The sequence below is a fragment of the Didymella exigua genome, assembly GCF_010094145.1.
Source record: "Didymella exigua CBS 183.55 unplaced genomic scaffold M421scaffold_64, whole genome shotgun sequence".
Taxonomy (NCBI): Eukaryota; Fungi; Ascomycota; class Dothideomycetes; order Pleosporales; family Didymellaceae; genus Didymella; species Didymella exigua.
In genome coordinates, this window is record NW_022984838.1 from 61,884 (window position 1) to 79,144 (window position 17,261).

Genomic DNA, 17,261 nt, shown 5'->3' on the forward strand with positions numbered 1-17,261 from the left:
CCACCGCCTGCAGGCTGGACGCTGTCACGTATTTGGACGCGCTAACGGAAGGGTATTCACGACGCGACTTGACCTACACCATGGCTGCAAAGGGCGAGTAGAACTTCAAGAACGTCCTGGGAGACTGGAGCAGAGACCCAATCTGCCTAATTTGGAATTTCGATCTCGATGTTGCAGAATTCTGGCGCTCCTTTTAAATCGGCAACTTCGACATCTGGGTCGGGAATGACAATAGTTGCAGATACCTAAAAAGTGTGTACTGCGTAGGACTACAGTCATGCCAGTAAAGAGAAGGAAGCTAGAACAAACCGCTGCGGTTGCTTCAACGCAAAGTAAGAGCTATGGAAGCCCAATCTCGCCCCAGCTATCCTGACGAGGTATGCAGAGCCTGCTGCAAGAGCTGAGAAGCCACTTAGTGCCATAGCAGCGGCCAGACTGAGAGCAGAAGCTGCAACAAAGCCCGTCACCATTCCGGATACATCACTTGAGCCACTTGCTGCGCCATCTAGCCCGCCTGTTGAGGCGCTTCTATCCGAGCATGAAGAGTCTGAAGCAGAGTCAGAGCCAGTGTTCAAGCGGCGCAGTCTCAAGCTCTGCAACTGGCAAAATAACCCCAAGGATATCTTCGCCGAGAACGAGTTTGAGCTAAGCGTCAACTTGGATAAGAACACCACTTTCGCTCTTGTTGGTCACTTTGACTTCAAGGTATCAAGAGGCGCGATCAATGTCAATGGCGCAAACATCGGTGCTGTCATGCGGGATGGTCAGAAGGGACAGACTTACCGTGCGTATGTACCAGCAACACATCCAATCTTCAAGATCAGAGGTCTGGATGCAAAGAACTATGTACAGTTCTCATCGTGCAAGGAACCAACACCATTCGCAAAGTTGAGCCCCCTCTATGAAGACATCTGGAACATAGGTTCGCAAGGGGAAAGGAGGCGGACATTTGGTATAGTAAGTCCAGCCTCAAGTTTCGCCACAATGTGACAAACGCAAGGCGTTGATCATCAGCGCGCCAACATAACATGTCGCTAATGTTGATGTCAGATCACCAACTCTGAAGAGGACCCTCTCGAACGACCTCTTCAGCCTCAGTCAAGCCCAGAAGATTGGCTCCGTGCAATCGAGGACTGTGCCAGTGAGGCTTCGTCTACCCTCGTCACCGGCTCACCGGAGTCAGGGAAATCTACCTTTTGTAGAAGGTTGATCAACCGATACCTCACAGGCATGGGCAGAGCAAAATCCGCGGTACCCGCCGTTTGTTTCTTAGACCTGGATCACAGCAAGCCGGAGTATTCACCGCCAGGTCAGATATGTCTTGTCGTCGTAAGGCGGTTGAATCTAGGGCCCAGTTTTACACACCCTTTCACGGCGCCGCTGCAACCAGGCGCCGATCAAAACGAAACAGTCCGGTCGCATGTCATCCCAATGAATCTGGCGAACTACGAGGAGCACTATCGCGAATGCATTGAGGACCTCTATCTGGCGTACAAGAATCTCTTCTCGCGCGACTCGTCTCTCCCGCTACTTGTCAATACCCCAGGCTTCCTCTACACAACACATTTCTCGTTATTGGGACAGCTGCTTGTGCGCTTCAAACTCCAAAACATCATCCACCTAGGCGATACACGTACGATCGACCCTTCCAGCGCCGAGAAGCTCCACGCCCTACAAACAAGCAGTAAGAAACACCGCAGCATGCTCCACGAAATCACAGCACAGAGATCATCACTCCAGCCAATGCGATCAGACACCGAGCTGCGCACCATGCACATGCAATCTTACTTCCACCTCTCTACACCTCCAACCGCATCGGTCCCATCCTGGACCTCGACACCACTCAGCACCCACTTGCCCTGGGAATTCTCCTACCTCAGCACACCCACGCAGACACAAGACATAGTCGGCTTTCTCCCGCTCACCGAGCCCGTTCCTCCCTCCTCACTACTGCACTACCTCTGCGGCTCTATAGTTCACATCCTGCAATCCTCATCCTCGCGAATTCCGACTCCATACACCGCGCTGCCCCGCACGCCCAAGAGTTGGATCCCGTACTTCGCTGCAAACGAGAAGCTGGGGTACACAGAACCGCTTGACCCCCGCACGACGCGCGTCATGTGCGCTGCGCTGGTGCGCGGTATCGATCCGGTGAGGGGTGTGGTACAAGTCCTAGTTCCCAAGGCGTTGGAGCCGCTCATGGAAGATTTGAAGCCCGAGAGGACAGTTTTTGTGGTGGGATGTGTGGAGACGCCGGGATGGGCGTATGTCGAGGACGCGTACCTGGGTCAGTATGAAGAAGAGATTGGAGAGAGGAAGGTCGGGAGTGGAGTGTTAGGGGTGTGGGTTGAGAAGGAGGCGGTTATGGATGGGATGGGATATCTGGGGGCTGTGAGGCGGGTGAGGAAGTTCATCACAGGGGAGAAGGAGAAGTGAGATGATCTTTAGCAATATTGATGAAAATGGAAGAGAGACATCAGAGCTTCGAAAGGTACCACGTCTGCTGTGGTACATGCAAGTGAGCTTACTTCATGCTCCTCGCTTTCTCCAAATCCTGCTCGTTCAACTCCCTCAGCACACCCGTGTTTGCGACTCCACCTGTGATAGCTGCACCAGCCATTTCCTTTGCAAATCCGAGCATACCAACCGTTGTCTTGTAGTACGCGACATACTTGCTCTTTACCTCAATGAGAGTCATGCGCGGATCATCAGGGCTGCCGTCGTGCTTGCCGTCGCCCAGGTCGCCGAACCAGACTGCCGCGGCGCGGCTCCAGACTTCCTTGATGCGCGGATCGGAGTTGGAGGTCGTTGTTGCAGTGCCAGAGATGGAGATCCAGTCTTGTGTCTTGCTATCTTGGAAGGTGATCTGGACTTCCTTGTTTGACTCGAGGTCAGAGAACTTCTTGCTGTGGTTGTTGGAAAGAAATAGGAAGTCAGGGCCATTGCGGCGGGCGACGGCCATGGAGCGACCGACAGGGCCTGGAGGGTGTTAGTGGTAGCTTGGTGGCAGTGGTGAGTGAGATTGCCTACCAACACCATTACGGTATGTGTTCAGGATACCGATCTTCTTGTTGTCGGCCAAGGAAAAGAAATCCGTGATCTGTGTGACCTTGTCGGTCTCGGTGTCGTATTGCTTGGCGGTGGAAGGGTCCGTCTGGGAGTTGACCTCATGGGACTTGAGCTGTTCCGGCATCTTGAACTGTGACGAAATCGAAAACTGTCTCGAGGATTGTAGACGTGTGGGTTTGAATGTCAATGTAGATCGAGCAATGGATTTTGTCGAATATCTAGCCGGAGCACGAGCAGCAAAGCGTACAAGTAGTCGAGGAGCAGACATGATGAAGCAGAATTACGTCAAACCAGGTGCAGAGAGCGGAATACTTTTTACACCGACAACAGCAGTGTGACGTCGCTGCAATGCTTCTTTATGACATAACATCTATTGCTGTGGAGTTTGGGTTGCTGTAGGAATATGTATGACGATCGATTAAATGGCGAAAACGTGTCATGGCCAATGAGGTGCTCTCACACGTTCCGCTGTCTTGGACAGCCCGGGGGACACGGAAGACGCGGGGTCCGAAGCTCGAGATGAGTTCGAAGATGAGAGAGAGTCCGAAACATCTGTCTTTGTATGGTCTGAACGATGGTGACTGCCGTAGGGTGACAATGCTTGTTGTGGACTGTGAAGGTCTCCCTACTGAACGACCCTGACAGCCATTCTCTTCTTTTTTAAACTCCTTGAGTTTTTGGCACAACAAGCATGTCTCTTCCATCTTGTCCCGGACCGTTACTCATCAACTCGAAGTTCTCGGTACTTGATGGCTGCTGGCGCTCAAGTTGGTGTGACATTTCACGCTGATGACTACCATGGCGTCATCAACCCCCGGCCTTCGGACCACCCCCAATTTGTTCGTATCGATGTTGCGACTATCGCCCATGTCAGCAAGGGCGCGAAGATATCTCATGACGCTTCTCCCAAAGTGCCAAGGCCCATGTCAGCAAGGACGCGAAGATATCTCATGACGCTTCTCCCAAAGTGCCAAGGCCCATGGAAACCTGAGTGGAGCCCACTTGCTTGGAAATGCGAAGGAGACCTTAAGCAGGAGCGTCCGAATCAGATAATGAGACTTGCTGGTCTTCTTGCTTGGACTTGGGTGTGGCGAAGCCGCTATACGAAGTAACCTCCACTGGATCTTGCATGCTTGTTGAGTGTGCGAAAGGCACTTGTCAACTCGTTGGCTCTGACCTGCATTCTGCCTCTCAGGTAGCAAGGGAAGATAGCTACTACACCCAAATCATTCTAACGTCCACAAGGCGAGAGAGATCTATGACAAGTGCAAGATACTTGCAGAAAGTCATTTACTGCAACTGACACTTCCTATTAGAAGAAGACAACTTCTTGTCAGAACGACATGCATACCGCTGATACGATACGGCGTTCTGACGATGCACTTTGTATCTTTTTGTACATCCAGGAAAGAATGTTGAGCTTGGTGTTCGGTCTGAGTTGGGTGTGACCAAAGCGCGCCGAGGTTGGACCGGCGCTGCGACATCTTCGCTCAACGCCGTCGCGCTCTCGAGAGACACCCAAAAGTGCCTACATGGACACACCCCATGGCCCTAATCGCACCGCGGCCCGGGCCAGGCGAGATAATTGATTTCAATGATCCACCCTCGTCGCCTGAACCAGCACCGCAAATCCACGATGGGCCGCTGTACACTTCGCGACCTCTTCCAGAATATGTGAGCGCCGAAGACTACCATGAGGGCCTCAAGCAGATCCGCGCCCATCTCGGGCGCGACTGCGGCTTCGGTATCGCCATCTCGCGCACCAAATCGTACACGCCTATGAAGACGGGCCAGAAGAGGATAACGCGTGTGATGTTGCAATGCGCCCGGTCGAAGGAGTACAAGAGCAAAGGCATTGGGCATAAAGTGTACGCGACGCGAATGACAGGATGTCCCTGGCGAGCGAAGATGCAGCCTCAGTCTGGCGGCGGCTGGAAGGTCACTGGTGTTTGTCACGAGCACAACCACGAGTTGAACGATGTGCTGGATGACAGAGGCATGCCTCCGCGTGCGAGGACAACCGCAACATCGGTGAGAAGGAAGACTGGCGAGGGCTCGTTCACGCCTCCTGCGCCGTCCACATACACCAATATACCGCCTGCTGCTCCACCACCCGTGACTACGAATTGGCCCATCATAACAGTCAGCGGCGTCAGACGTGTTATAGTCCCCATGCAGCAGCGACTGTTGACGGCATCGCGTGGCCAATTTCCCATGGATGAGCCCATGTTCCTCATCTACAACGAGCGCTTCCAGAATATACTCGGCACCGGTGCAGACCTCAAAGTCGCGTTGGAGGAGGACTTCCCCTTTGCCTACCAGGGCGGCGTCTACACACCAGCGAACGACATCCTGTACGTGACCAGCAACCAATACAATCTCCCAACCGGACACGACAAAGTCGCCATTATCAGCAAGATGACACGCAATATCTACAACCAATGGACACGGACCCAAGTTCCAAATCAAGTTCGCAACCCCGCCGGCGGCGCAGCCTACAACGACGGCGTGATCGACGGTATCCTGTTCTGCGCCCAGGGCGATATGGAGAACACCACGGGCCTTGTACAAATGGAATCAGACTACCCATTCCGCATCCGTACACTAGTCAACAACTACTACGGCCGGCGCTTCAACTCGCCGAAAGACATCGCCGTGCACAGCGACGGGAGTATATACTTCACGGACCCCGTCTACGGCCACGACCAGGGCACACGGCCCCCTCCCGAGCTACCGAACCAGGTGTACAGATTCGAGCCGCACACGGGAGATGTGCGAGTCGTGGCTGATGGGTTCGGGAGGCCGAGTGGGATATGCTTTAGTCCGAAGGAAGGCACGTGCTATATCAGCGATACGGAATTCATTCATGGGAATGGGCATGTGGATTTCGAGCGCGCGAGTACAATGTCAGCCTCTCGCTTCATAAATTGTAAGCACCCAACTGACATTGAGCAGCTACGCATACGACGTCGGCGACCGCGCACAATCCAAGTTCCTTATGAACCGCCGCGTCTTCGCCATGGCTGATGTTGGCGTACCAGATGGTCTGAAATGCGACCTAGCCGGCAACGTGTATGCCGCGTGTGGTGATGGTTTGAGTGTATGGAGTCCTGGTGGCGTGCTGTTGGGCAAAGTGCTTGTCCCTGGCGGCCTTGCTAATTTTACTTTTGGACGCAAGGGCGAGCTGTTCCTGCTTAATGGGAAGAAGCTTTGGTTGTTGAAGGTTGCGGAGACGGTGAAGGGGGCGCTGGTCAATTGGGAGGCGCTGAGGTATGAAGAAGTGGAGTAGAACCCTTCGCTGCCAGGTCTCGAGGTTTCGAACAGCTTGCTTCCAATGCGCGATCTGATCTCCAGCTCAGAGCACGGCGTTCAAGAAGCAGAAAATCCGAAGATGGTCAACACTGACACGCCCTTTCGCGAGGACTCATTCTCTCCTTCACAACATCTCATCCCGGCAGTCACACCCTATGACTTCCAAATCAAGTCCACAGAACAGGCAGGTCGCAACGCTGACTATGATCTACACATGGTTTGTGGTCGCCAACTATTCCTTGAAGCTGGAAGCAAACGCCTCCTCTCATGCCATCTCACGAATTTACCCAATTGACATCGTCCAACAGTTTGTTTTGATCAACATACTATGTATTTTCTCGGCGTTTCGAAGATGCCGAGTGCTTCATTGTGATGTTCGTATTAGGAACATCATCAGTGAGGGCTCGTTCACTTGAGGAAATGAGCTTCAGGGTCCACCAAGCCCCTGCTGATGCTTGTCTTCCCAAGACTCCCGCCCAAGCCGATCGTCGCTGTCAGACCATGTGTCTCGCATGCATGGCGTTGCTTGATCCAGTTATCCACGTCGCTGGATATAGTTGCAGCAATCCTATCCACCTGAACCGTCATTCGAGCGGCGAATCAGGTCCAGTATTTCGACGTGCTGCGCTGACGGTGCCTGCTGAAGCCGCAGTCCAGGCCCACTCTCGAAGGAGTTCACGCGGTGTGCGTGCTCTGCGCCAGCTAAACCTCGGTCGATCTAGCCAATAATCAACTGCTCTTGGCATCCAGGAACGAGCATGGTCAAACCACGACACGCCCCCTGCGTCCAAATCGTATCAACTCCGGAAGATCTTCAAATCCCATTTTGTCACAGTGTGACCGCGCCGTGCGCCTGTCGCTCTAAGCTGGTGGAGTCGTGAGCGCTGCCGCTTGCCGTGAGTGGGTCGGTGAATACCTATCGCACCTAGGCATGATTTGTACCTGGGCAGCCCCTGGCTCTGGGGCTTCGCTGGGGCTTACCGGCCGTTTTCGAGCTACGAATAGCTCGCCCTCATTTTATCGTCGTATCGTCGGGCCACCCGCTGATGGTGTGTCTTAGGGTAGGCTTCGCTCTCGTCCCATGGCTTAATGCTTCTTGATTCTGTCACTCCCAACGTCTCCACGGCTTCACATTGGTTCTTTGTAGTAGCAGTCTAGTCACTCGTTTGTCCCGCACGTTATGCCATTATGATCCACAAAGGACTCGGCGTCTCGACTACGCATCTTGTTTTTTATATTTCTACTTTTATCGTAGCGACGCAGTTATGGTCCCTCTGGACACAGTCGACGAGAGGCGGCTGGTTCCCCCATGAGCGGCGAGAATTCATCTTCGACGCTGACAAGCACGCAAACATCCACACTTTCAGTCACGAACAATGCGATAGTTCGTTCCCAAAATTATACCACAGTCTCGACCAGTCAGTCGCCCGGCGGCAGGGGCGGAAAGTACACATGCAGGATATCGAGATCGCGAAGGGCAGATGTATGCTCCGGCTGATGATCTACGAAGGCGAGGTACGACACACCAACACCCAATCCGCCAATCGTCTCTAACAAAAGCAGCTCTTCGTCATCGACTCGGGCAAACCGGAAGAATGCTACGTAACCAACGGCAACGAGCGCGAGCGCATCCTCGGCACACTGGCGCAAATCGACCGCGCCCTCTCCACATCCCCAACGTCGGACCCCTCAGTGCCCAACATCGAGTTCAGTCTCTCGCTCGACGACCTCCCGCGCCGCTCAAAGGGCAAGGGCGTCTTCTTCGGCTACACGCGCAAGGAGGAGCGGGAGTACAACGACATCTGGATGATGCCCAACTACGCGTACTGGAGCTGGAACTACACGCATGCGCCGAGCTGGAACAGCATCCGGCGGGAGATAGAAATGAAAGAAGCCGAAGTGCCCTGGGAGAAAAAAGACCCACGGATCGTATGGCGCGGGAAGGTCAGAATGGCGGAGCTGCGCAAGGAGCTGGTGCGCATCAGCGCGGGCAAGCCCTGGAGCGATATCAAACCCGTCGTCATCAACAACGCGTCGGACGCGCACACAAAGGACGTTATGAACCTGCGCCAGTTCTGCGGCTACAAGTTCACCGTTCAGACAGAGGGCACCAGCTACTCGGGCCGGCTGAAGTATCTGCAGCTGTGCCGCAGCGCGCTCGTCACGCACCCGCTCGAGTGGCAGGAGTTCCATACGCACATCATGCGGCTCGCGGGTCCGGACGTGAATTACATCGAGGCGAGCGAGAACTTTGGCAATCTCGAGGCCGCCATGGAGTACTACCGCGAGCACGACGCCGAGGCGGAGCAGATTGCGCGCAACAGCTACGAAACGTTTGCGAGGCGGTATTTGACGCCTGCCGCTGTAAGTCTCTTCCCCGATGGATGCACAACGCGATTTTGTTCTGACGAGGGATAGGTCACGTGCTATTGGCGACGCTTGTTCTGGACGTGGGCGAGCGTGCAGGGCTACGAGCCGCAGCTGTACACCAAGGACGGGGAGGGCAATATGGCCATGCGGGGCACGCCGTGGACGGCGTTTGCGGCGAACTGGCCGCGCGATCCGTCGATCATCCCGTGAGCGGGAGATGTGTGTAGATTCAAGGAGGGGCGGTGGCATTGACAATCAGCGAGCATTTGCATCATGGCGTTAGGTAGAAACGATAACCGCATTCATGACGATCATAGTGTAATTCGAAAAAACGAATATTGCATGAGCTGGCTGGCGGGTGTGCTCTTGAAGCGACATGTGAGTGCCATTGACACACGAAGAATACATTCACCGTGCACGACTCATCCACACGACTCATCCACACGACTCATCCACACGACTCAGCACTTCATCTTGATGCCCCTCCGCTTCTCGGCCTCCCGCCACTCAAACATGAACTGCACGCCCGTGAACAGCGCGAAGCAGGCCGTCGCCAGAAACGCCCAGCCAGACCACGACCCCGTGATGCCCTTGACCAGGCCGTCCAGGCCGTCCAAGCCCAGCGCAAACCCGACCAGATTGGCAACCATGAGCATGAGGATCTCGCCGACGGCGCCCAGGCCGCACAGCATGCGGTACAGATCCGGGCTGTTCTTGTACCTGCGGGCGGGAAAGAGGTGGCCGGCAATGATCTCTGGTAGCACGAACAGCGTCACCAGCCATCCCCACATGAGCAGCCGGAGCTGGATGTCATGCCAGATGGCGATGAAGCTGAAGACGGCGCAGTAGTTTGCGACGCCTCTGAGTTTCCCCCAGAAGCCCGGCAGCGCACTGCCGCCGAGCGGGATGTACAGGTAGCGCAGGCTCCACTTGTTGAAGCTGCGGTGCCAGCCGCGCCAGAACTGCATGACGCTGTAGTTGTCGCTCATGCAGCGGACCATGTTCTCGGGCGGATCGATGCCGTCGAGCAGCGCCCAGAGCCGGAAGAAGCGCCACGGGATCAGCAGCTTGAGCCAGATGTGCTTGAGGTTGAAGAAGCCGAGCATGCTGAGCTGCGCGGGGGTGTAGTTGCTCCAGGCGGGTTTGGCGTGGAAGATGGCGACCATGTACATGTAGTGGATCATGATTTCCATTGTGAGCAGCACGATGACGAAGCGGATGGCGTACAGAGCGGTGCGTCTCGAGGTGATGCTGTGCGGGCGGTAGCGCGCCTGCGAGATGTAGTCGTTGAAGGTGAGGATGGGGCCGGCGAGGTAGAGGGGGGAGTACATGGTGTAGGCAAAGTAGTTTCGGAAGGTGAAGTCGTGGGGCTTGGCGGGGATGGAGACGCGGTCGCGTTCCGACAGGTTCGAGGGGTCGAGTTGCTTCTTCTTGATGTTATTAGCTTGATCGGACGGCGCCCGGACGGCGGACATACCTCTAGCGGGCTGCTCGCACGGGTGTTCAGGCTCCAGTAGTAGTCCAGGTTGAAGCTGATGAGGCGAAGGACAGTGAAGTTGAAGAGAACGTCCCATCGCGGGATGAGCCCCCCGTAGCTGTCAAGCGTGTGACCAAAGTTGGTGGCTGGCGTGCCCTTCTCGGACAGTGTTGATGGGAGGAAGAAGGCGAAGATGGCAGAGTAGCGGTAACCGTGTAACAGCTCGTTGGCGAACAAGACAGCAAGGTTGAAGATCCACGTTGCGCCTGGCACGTAAGCTCGAGGCAGCTTCATGGCTATTTGGTAGTTGAGGTAGAGAATCGCAAGAATCTTGAAGATGGAGAAGCCGTGCAGTGCTGCCAGAAAGACGACGGCAAAGCCCACGTCGAAGGACAGACGCTGGCTCAGACGAGCATCTGCGGCAGCTGCAGCTGTCAAGCCCATGGTCAGTCCCCCGGGGGATGGGCGGACCTGAGTGTACGTGTCGGCCCTCCAGAAGGCATCGTACGCTTTTCTCAACAGCGGATGGAGTGTGACAACTACGAAGAGATAGGGCACGTTCTGTCGAAAGCCCGAGTACTGCGCATCCGTATTGTCCTTTGGTCGTCAGCATATGCTGGCACGTGACAGGGGCATATGCTGGCACGTGACAGGGGCATACTCACCACTTTGCGGCCCGGTATCCAGCCATCGGACAGCAGGTGGGAGAAGTGTGAAAAGTTTGGATGAGACTCTACGCTGGTGTCAGCGTGGATGAAGATGCGTGATTGCAATAGACTGACCCTTTGAACAATCAACTACCAGCTTGAACATGAAGAAGACGCTAGCTGATATGGCGAGGTAGTAAAAGTAGAACTCGTTGGTCCTCCATCGCGGCGGTTGAACGTTGTCGTGGCCATTCCGGCTCTTGTCTCTTCCATTGGATATCGGGGAGGGACTCGCAGGGTCGGCGTTTGCCTGTTCTAGGGCTTCCCTAGGGGGCGAGGTGGCCGGAACGACGAAACGGGTGTCTAGCGTGTCCAGCGAATAGAGCTGGCGAATATATGAGAGCGCCATTATGGTGTTTCAGAGCTATGTCTTCATGTTTGGCGATTCAATGTGCACGCCATGCACGTGGGGTGGCGTTTGGTGTTGGTGTTGCGGGGAGGACGGGGGTGCGAGCGAGTTCGAGGTGGAGCTGTTGGCGTGTTCGCGCCTTCGACCTGGCGCTCGCGCGAAGCTTCCTCCTCCACCTCGCACCCACGCCAAGACACTCTTGCTGCTGTCGCATACCTCCAACTACGCGTCAATCGATCCGTTGAGCTACGGGATACCACTCGAGAAGCCCTGAGAGCGGGAGGACTCGGCGCAATGAACATGACCAACTCCTCGACGGCGCCGGCTGCGGGCGAATATGCCGGAGGTAATTCCACCGACGAAGCTATACCGCGTCGCATACTGACACGTAGCGTGTAGACGAGGTCTCTGCGATCGTGCTCGACCCGGGCTACTCGACGACACGCGCTGGCTTCGCGGGCGAGGACGTGCCCAAGAGCGTGTGCCCTTCGTTCTACGGCCAGAGCGACAACGACTCGTACCTGTTCGGCGAGAACGCGATCCACTCGCCGGTCGGCAACGTCAACATCAAGAACTACTGGGGCGCAGACGGCATCGTGGAAGACTGGGACGCGGCGGCGAAGCTGTGGGAGTACTCGATCACAAGCCGACTGACGGGCGCGAGAGCCGGCGACCCGACACGAAACGGGCTCAACAACGCGCCCGCGAACGGCGAGTCGATGGAGGTGGAAATGGAGGGCGTAGAGAACAACGAGAAGCCCATGGAAGACAGCCCTCTGCTCATGACGGAGCCGGGGTGGAACAGCGTCAAGGCGCGCGAAAAGTACATTGAGGTGGCCATGGAGGACTGGGGCGTGCCGGCGTTTTTCCTGCAAAAGACGGGCGTGCTCGCGGCGTTTGCCTCGGGCAAGGCGTCGGGCATCATCATCGACGTCGGCGCATCGCACACCAGCGTCACGCCCGTGCTCGACGGCATGGTGCTGCGCAAGGGCGTGCAGAAGTCGCCGCTCGCAGGCAACTTTGTCAGCCAGCAGATCCGGCAGACGTTCCAGACGGCGTCGCCGGAGATTCCCCTCACGCCGCACTACCTGGTCAAGTCCAAGACGCAGGTTGACGCCGGGGCGCCGGCCAGCGCGACGTACAAGACATTCCCCGTGGAACCCAGCGCGTCGTTTCGGCTCAACGAGGAGGAGCGGGTGCTCACGGAGTTCAAGGAGTCCGTGGTGGAGGTCTGGGCGGGCCCGGGGCGGTTTGGCAACGGGAGCAACGAGGAGCTCGCTCGGAGCGCGCCGGGCAGGCCGTTTGAGATGCCCGACGGGTGGAACAACGTGTTCGGGGCGGAGCGGTTCCGGGTGGCCGAGGGCCTGTTCGACGCCAGCGCGGCGCTGGCGAGCGAGAGCCAGGCGCGGCCCAAGGACGAGTGGACGATTCCGCGGCTCGTGCAGGCGGCCGTCAGCCAGGTGGACGCGGACCAGCGGCCGATGCTGCTGGGCAACATTGTGGTGACGGGCGGGTCGACGCTGCTGCACAAGTTCACGGAGCGGCTGAACGCCGAGATCAACGGCGTGTACCCGAGCACGCGCAGCAAGCTGATTGCGCCGGGCAGCGTGGTCGAGCGCAAGTACGCGGCGTGGATTGGCGGGTCGATCCTGGCCAGCCTGGGCAGCTTCCACCAGCTGTGGGTCAGCCGGAAGGAGTACGAGGAGCACGGGGCGGGGATTGTGGAGAAGCGGTGCAGGTAGACGTGGTGGAGGGTGAGCTGAGGTGGGGTGAGGTGAGGTGGGAGGTGTGGTGGGAGGTGTGGTGGGAGGTGTGGTGGGAGGTGAGGTGAGGCGAGGTGTGGTGTGATGGGAGGTGAGGTGAGGTGTGGTGGGAGGTGAGGTGAGGTGTGGTGGGAGGTGAGGTGTGGTGAGATGAGGCGTAGGTGGGACTATGAAGTCACTGCTTGATGTGAAATGCTGCTCAATACAAGGGATACGAGATTACTGCGATTAAAAGGTTGTCACTGCTGCCCGAGGAGGACAAAGTCACTGCTGCATGACAAGACAATGGAACCACTGCTTCACAGGGATAGAGAATCCCCTCATTCATAGCCATCATCCGACTCATTCATTCATAGTCATCGTATTGCCATCTATCTGGCTGGCGCAGTGCAGTCACCACTCTGCCACCCCCCTACGTGTCGAGGTCCATGGCCTCGGCCGTGGCCGTCACGTCCCCGTCCTTGAGCTCCGAGACGGTCACGTACTTGCTAATCTCCTCCCGTGTGATGATCTTCTCGTTGAGGACGGCCGTGGTGCCCTTCTGGAAGCGGTAGTTGCGCTGCTTGGGCTGCCTTGTGTTGGGGGTCATGTAGTTGCGCATGAGCGTCGTCTTCTCGGCGGTGATGACGGCGACGTCGACGTTGCTTCCCGAGCCCAGGTCGTTCCAGATGCCGGCCTCGATGGCGCTGGCGCACAGCTTGACGGCGGCGTCGCGGCTCAGGTTCGGCTCCCACTGGGTCTCAAAGACGGACATGGCCGCCAGCGAGCCAGAGCCCATGGTGACGTACGGCAGCTTGTCCGTGGACCCGTGGGCGTGGACGGTGAAGAGGTGGGCGCCCGTGGGGTCGACGCCGGCGACGACGAGGTAGGCGCCAATGTGGCCCTGGTGGCGGAAGAGGTGCTGCTTGAGCAGCGTCATGGCGGTGACGACGCGCGACTTGCGGCCGGTGCTGAGCGCGTGCAGCTCGAGGTTCGACGAGATGATGGCCGTCGTGAACTCGGTGTCGGCCGCGGTGCCTGCGCCGGCACACCAGATGTGTGGGGCGATGAAGTGCAGCTTCTCGCAGTTCTGGCGTGGTTGGGTCAGCACGGCGAACCTCTACTACTATGCCACCATGCGGTGGCTGCTTGCTTGCGGGGGCGCGCGCACCTTGTCGGCCACAATGGGCCCGCTGGTGGCTCGCGTGTCTGCGGCAATGACGACGCCGCCGTCAAACAGCGCGCCCACAATGGTGGTGCCCGTGCTCGTCGCCTTGGGCAGCGGCACGCCCTGCGCGTGGAGGGCGGCGTTGCGGTTGTGGCTGGAGAAGTCGAAGCCGGCCATGGTGGCGGTGGGCGTGAGAAAGGACGGGCGGTGGGCGTGAGAAAGGACGGGCGGACAGGCGGACGGGCAGACGGGCAGACGGGCAGACGTATCAACCGACGGTCGGGGCAGATGGGCAGCTTCAGCGGACGGTCGGGGCAGACGGGCAGCTTCAGCGGACGGTGCAGTGAAAGCAGTGGTTGGTGACGGGGAGTGGTGGAGTACTTTGGCACGAGAGTGCTTGTGCTCCAGGTACGAAGCAGGCAGACGGTCAACGCGGCGGGAGCTGTGCTCCACTCTGGTACCTATCTGATCCTTGGCAGCAGCGCCCGTCCCGACTGCACATGTACATTTGCGCCGCCATCACCGCGCGCACTCGCACCGCAGCCGTCCGCCGCCCCGCCGTCTTGCTTTCGGGTGCCTTTTGTCAGAGGCACGCGCTGCTCGGCTTCCGCCCTGGCTCCCCCGTCGAGATTCGTTGTGCCCGGACCCGCGACGCTCGCGCAGATTGACAAGGAACGCGCCGAACACAAAGCGCGTGAAGAGCGCGAGCTGAGTGAAAGACTCGCGCAGTCCCAGGGCTCAGAGGCACGCAACACGCCCACCCCGAGCCGCGCGACGCCCACCCGCTTCCTGCGCTCCTCGCTCTCCTACGAGTCGCCCGCGTCGCTGAAGAAGAGCGTCGAGTCGCCCACGTCGCTAAAGAAGAGCGTCGAGTCGCCCGCGTCGCTGAAGAAGAGCCTCGACCTGCTGCGCCCGAGCCCGTCGCCGCACTCGCCCTCCAAGCCCGCCTCGGCCAGATCCTCGCCCGTGCTGCCGCGCTTCAGCTCGCATGACCCCTCGCCCACGCTCTTGCGCCGCCAGACCAGCCGCGACCTCAGGCCCGACCAGCCGCGCGCGACCATGAGCTTCAGCCAGAGCGCCGCCGCGCCCGCCGCGCCCGCCGCCAACGTCGGCGCCGACGTGCCGTCCATTCTCGCAGAGGTACCGACGCCATCCCGCGGGACCGTCGACGCGCGCCTTGCATGCTGACTGCCGTCCAGGAACTGTCCTTCAAGGCCCTCAGCCAGGGCGCAGAGGGCGCCAAGAAGCTCCGCCTCCTCCCCACGCCGTGGCCGACCGACGCGGTGCCGCCGGCCAGCGTGACGCTCCTCTCCATTGCCTCCAAGCCGGGCCTGCTCGCCGCTGCCGGCCCCGACACCCTCGTGCTGGCGTCGACCGACAGGGTCCGCAAAGCGTTCCAGGACAAGGCCGGCGAGTGGGACGTCGTCGCAGAGTTTGCGCCCGACGCGACGCTGCCGGTCCCCAAGCTGCGCCATGTTGCCTTTTCTGCCGAGGGCGACTTCCTCGTCATCTCGGCAGAGGACGGTGGCGGCCTCGCCGTCTTCGATCCTGCACAGCTGCTGCGCGGCGTCCAGAAGGCTGGAAACGAGATCGCCACAGACAAGCAGCCCGTGCGCGCGCTCTTGCCCAACCCCATATCCGAAATGGAGCACATGTTTGCCGCCGTCCTGGACAGCGGGAAGCTGTGTCTGATGGATGTCGCCAGCGGCAAGACAAGCACGCTCAGGGACGACGGCGTTGTGTGCGCGTCGTGGAGCACCCGCGGCAAGGCGCTCGCAGTCGGCCTGAAAGACGGCACCGGCGTCCTGTACCTGACCGACGGCTCCCAGAAGGCTGTGGTCCCGCGCCCGCCTTCCCTCAACGAGGGCTTCACCTACAGCGGCCTGGTCTGGCTCGCCAACGACGAGTTCTTCATTGTGCATTTCCCGAAGCAGTCTGCAATCGACACGGGCGAGCCCGAGGAGGCCAGGTACCACTACGTGCGGAGCAACAAGGGCTGGACCTCGTTCTCGTTCCACCCGACCCCAGAAGAGCCCATACTTCCAGCCTGGGACGCCCCGCCGCGCGCCTTCCCTCCCCGCCTCTCCGTCACACGACTGCGCAACTGGGAGCCTGATCTCGACGACTTGCTCATCCTCACCAACTCGCACTCGGACACCATCGTTGCCGTCACCTCGGCAAGCGCCGAGCTGTCTCGCGGCGGGCCCGTCCACGAGTACGCAGTGACGGAGCTCAACGAAGGCCAGGGTGCTCAGGTCCCGCGCAGAGTCTTTGGCGAGGACGGCGACAGTCTCCTGATTGGTGAGGCGCTGGATCTGTCCGCGACGGAGACGCTCCTGCGACCCATTGCCTCGAACGAGGAGATCAGCCAAGCCCCACACCCTCTGCCCGCCTACGTCTTCCTCACCCACCAGGGTATCTTGTCGGCATACTGGGTGGTGTGGAACCGCTCCATCGCCAAAGGCAAGCGCTACCCCGGCCTCATTGCACCTCCGTCGTCCACGTTGGGCGCGCCAGCCCCTGCGCCGAAGCCATCGCCCTCCAAGATTCCTACTCCCGGAGGCAGCAGTCTTTTTGGCAAGCCCGCGGCTTCAGCATTCGGCGCGCCCTGCACACCCTCTGCGCCCAAGTTTGGCGCCTCTCCTTTCGCCTCTACAACGCCAGCCGCTTCTTTTGGGACACCGGCCTTTGGCGCTCCTTCCACACCCGCTGCAGCCTTTGGCGCTCCTTCCACACCCGCTGCAACCTTTGGCCAGCCTGCCCCCGCTGCACCTGCCTTTGGTGCCGCATCAGGCATCGCTAAGCCCTCGCCTTGGGGTTCAGCGTCGCCGCAGCCTTCCTCGACTCCTGCGAACCCCTTCTCCGGAGGTGGCTCCTCTGGCTTCGCCAAGTTTGGCCAGCCGACTTTGGGAGCCAGCTCGGGCTCTCCGTTTGGCGGAGCACCTGCTGGCCAGTCCGGCTTCGGAGGTCTCGGACAGCAAAAGTCGAGCCTCTTTGGAGGCACGGGTGCAAGCCAGTCTGGCTTTGCAGGCCTTGGACAGCAAAAGCCGAGCCCCTTTGGAGGCAC

General features: G+C 58.7%; 8 protein-coding genes across 8 annotated transcripts in view; 5 read left to right on the plus strand and 3 right to left on the minus strand.

The window, feature by feature from the left end:
• The first annotated feature begins 84 nt into the window (after positions 1-84).
• M421DRAFT_426706 (uncharacterized protein) lies at positions 85-2,500 on the plus strand. The gene is made up of 3 exons (XM_033594479.1): positions 85-332; positions 386-957; positions 1,051-2,500. Exons 1-3 carry the CDS (start codon positions 278-280, stop codon positions 2,434-2,436), a joined length of 2,013 nt encoding a protein of 670 aa, XP_033442890.1. The 5' UTR covers positions 85-277; the 3' UTR covers positions 2,437-2,500.
• A 24-nt stretch (positions 2,501-2,524) lies between these two features.
• On the minus strand, positions 2,525-3,193 carry M421DRAFT_77613 (uncharacterized protein; the record flags this gene model as incomplete). Its single annotated transcript, XM_033597338.1, has 2 exons — positions 2,525-2,979; positions 3,031-3,193. 2 exons carry the CDS (start codon positions 3,191-3,193, stop codon positions 2,525-2,527), a joined length of 618 nt encoding a protein of 205 aa, XP_033442891.1.
• Positions 3,194-4,596: 1,403 nt separating this feature from the next.
• M421DRAFT_426709 (calcium-dependent phosphotriesterase) lies at positions 4,597-6,685 on the plus strand. Its single transcript, XM_033594480.1, has 2 exons — positions 4,597-5,975; positions 6,025-6,685. Exons 1-2 carry the CDS (start codon positions 4,615-4,617, stop codon positions 6,356-6,358), a joined length of 1,695 nt encoding a protein of 564 aa, XP_033442892.1. The 5' UTR covers positions 4,597-4,614; the 3' UTR covers positions 6,359-6,685.
• An 884-nt stretch (positions 6,686-7,569) lies between these two features.
• On the plus strand, positions 7,570-8,961 carry M421DRAFT_77639 (uncharacterized protein; the record flags this gene model as incomplete). Its single annotated transcript, XM_033597339.1, has 3 exons — positions 7,570-7,896; positions 7,945-8,745; positions 8,800-8,961. 3 exons carry the CDS (start codon positions 7,570-7,572, stop codon positions 8,959-8,961), a joined length of 1,290 nt encoding a protein of 429 aa, XP_033442893.1.
• Positions 8,865-11,595, minus strand: M421DRAFT_426711 (glycerol:H+ symporter). The gene is made up of 4 exons (XM_033594481.1): positions 11,011-11,595; positions 10,894-10,961; positions 10,229-10,825; positions 8,865-10,181 (listed from the first exon to the last, which is right to left on the minus strand). Exons 1-4 carry the CDS (start codon positions 11,282-11,284, stop codon positions 9,213-9,215), a joined length of 1,908 nt encoding a protein of 635 aa, XP_033442894.1. The 5' UTR covers positions 11,285-11,595; the 3' UTR covers positions 8,865-9,212.
• On the plus strand, positions 11,579-13,026 carry M421DRAFT_104936 (Actin/actin-like protein; the record flags this gene model as incomplete). Its single annotated transcript, XM_033587074.1, has 2 exons — positions 11,579-11,630; positions 11,684-13,026. 2 exons carry the CDS (start codon positions 11,579-11,581, stop codon positions 13,024-13,026), a joined length of 1,395 nt encoding a protein of 464 aa, XP_033442895.1.
• A 433-nt stretch (positions 13,027-13,459) lies between these two features.
• Positions 13,460-14,371, minus strand: M421DRAFT_77599 (proteasome-domain-containing protein; the record flags this gene model as incomplete). Its single annotated transcript, XM_033597336.1, has 2 exons — positions 13,460-14,116; positions 14,198-14,371. 2 exons carry the CDS (start codon positions 14,369-14,371, stop codon positions 13,460-13,462), a joined length of 831 nt encoding a protein of 276 aa, XP_033442896.1.
• Positions 14,372-15,119: 748 nt separating this feature from the next.
• Positions 15,120-17,261, plus strand: part of M421DRAFT_352612 (uncharacterized protein) — a 4,976-nt gene continuing 2,834 nt past the window's right edge. The window contains exon 1 of the mRNA XM_033589584.1: positions 15,120-17,257. Within this exon, the coding sequence (XP_033442897.1) occupies positions 15,376-17,257 (1,882 nt within the window). The 5' untranslated portion in view covers positions 15,120-15,375. The remainder of the gene's footprint in view (positions 17,258-17,261) is intronic.

What these genes read in the sequence shown, in the direction of transcription:
- M421DRAFT_426706 (XM_033594479.1), top strand. Translation starts at nt 278, where the DNA reads ATGCCAGTAAAGAGAAGGAAGCTAGAACAAACCGCTGCGGTTGCTTCA. An exon ending in TGCGGTTGCTTCAACGCAAA is followed by an intron (nt 333 to 385) that starts GTAAGAGCTATG and finishes CGAGGTATGCAG; the next exon opens with AGCCTGCTGCAAGAGCTGAG. An exon ending in GGAGGCGGACATTTGGTATA is followed by an intron (nt 958 to 1,050) that starts GTAAGTCCAGCC and finishes TGTTGATGTCAG; the next exon opens with ATCACCAACTCTGAAGAGGA.
- M421DRAFT_426709 (XM_033594480.1), top strand. Translation starts at nt 4,615, where the DNA reads ATGGCCCTAATCGCACCGCGGCCCGGGCCAGGCGAGATAATTGATTTC. An exon ending in TTCGAGCGCGCGAGTACAAT is followed by an intron (nt 5,976 to 6,024) that starts GTCAGCCTCTCG and finishes GACATTGAGCAG; the next exon opens with CTACGCATACGACGTCGGCG.
- M421DRAFT_426711 (XM_033594481.1), bottom strand. Translation starts at nt 11,284, where the DNA reads ATGGCGCTCTCATATATTCGCCAGCTCTATTCGCTGGACACGCTAGAC. An exon ending in GGTAGTTGATTGTTCAAAGG is followed by an intron (nt 10,962 to 11,010) that starts GTCAGTCTATTG and finishes ACACCAGCGTAG; the next exon opens with AGTCTCATCCAAACTTTTCA. An exon ending in GGATACCGGGCCGCAAAGTG is followed by an intron (nt 10,826 to 10,893) that starts GTGAGTATGCCC and finishes TGACGACCAAAG; the next exon opens with GACAATACGGATGCGCAGTA.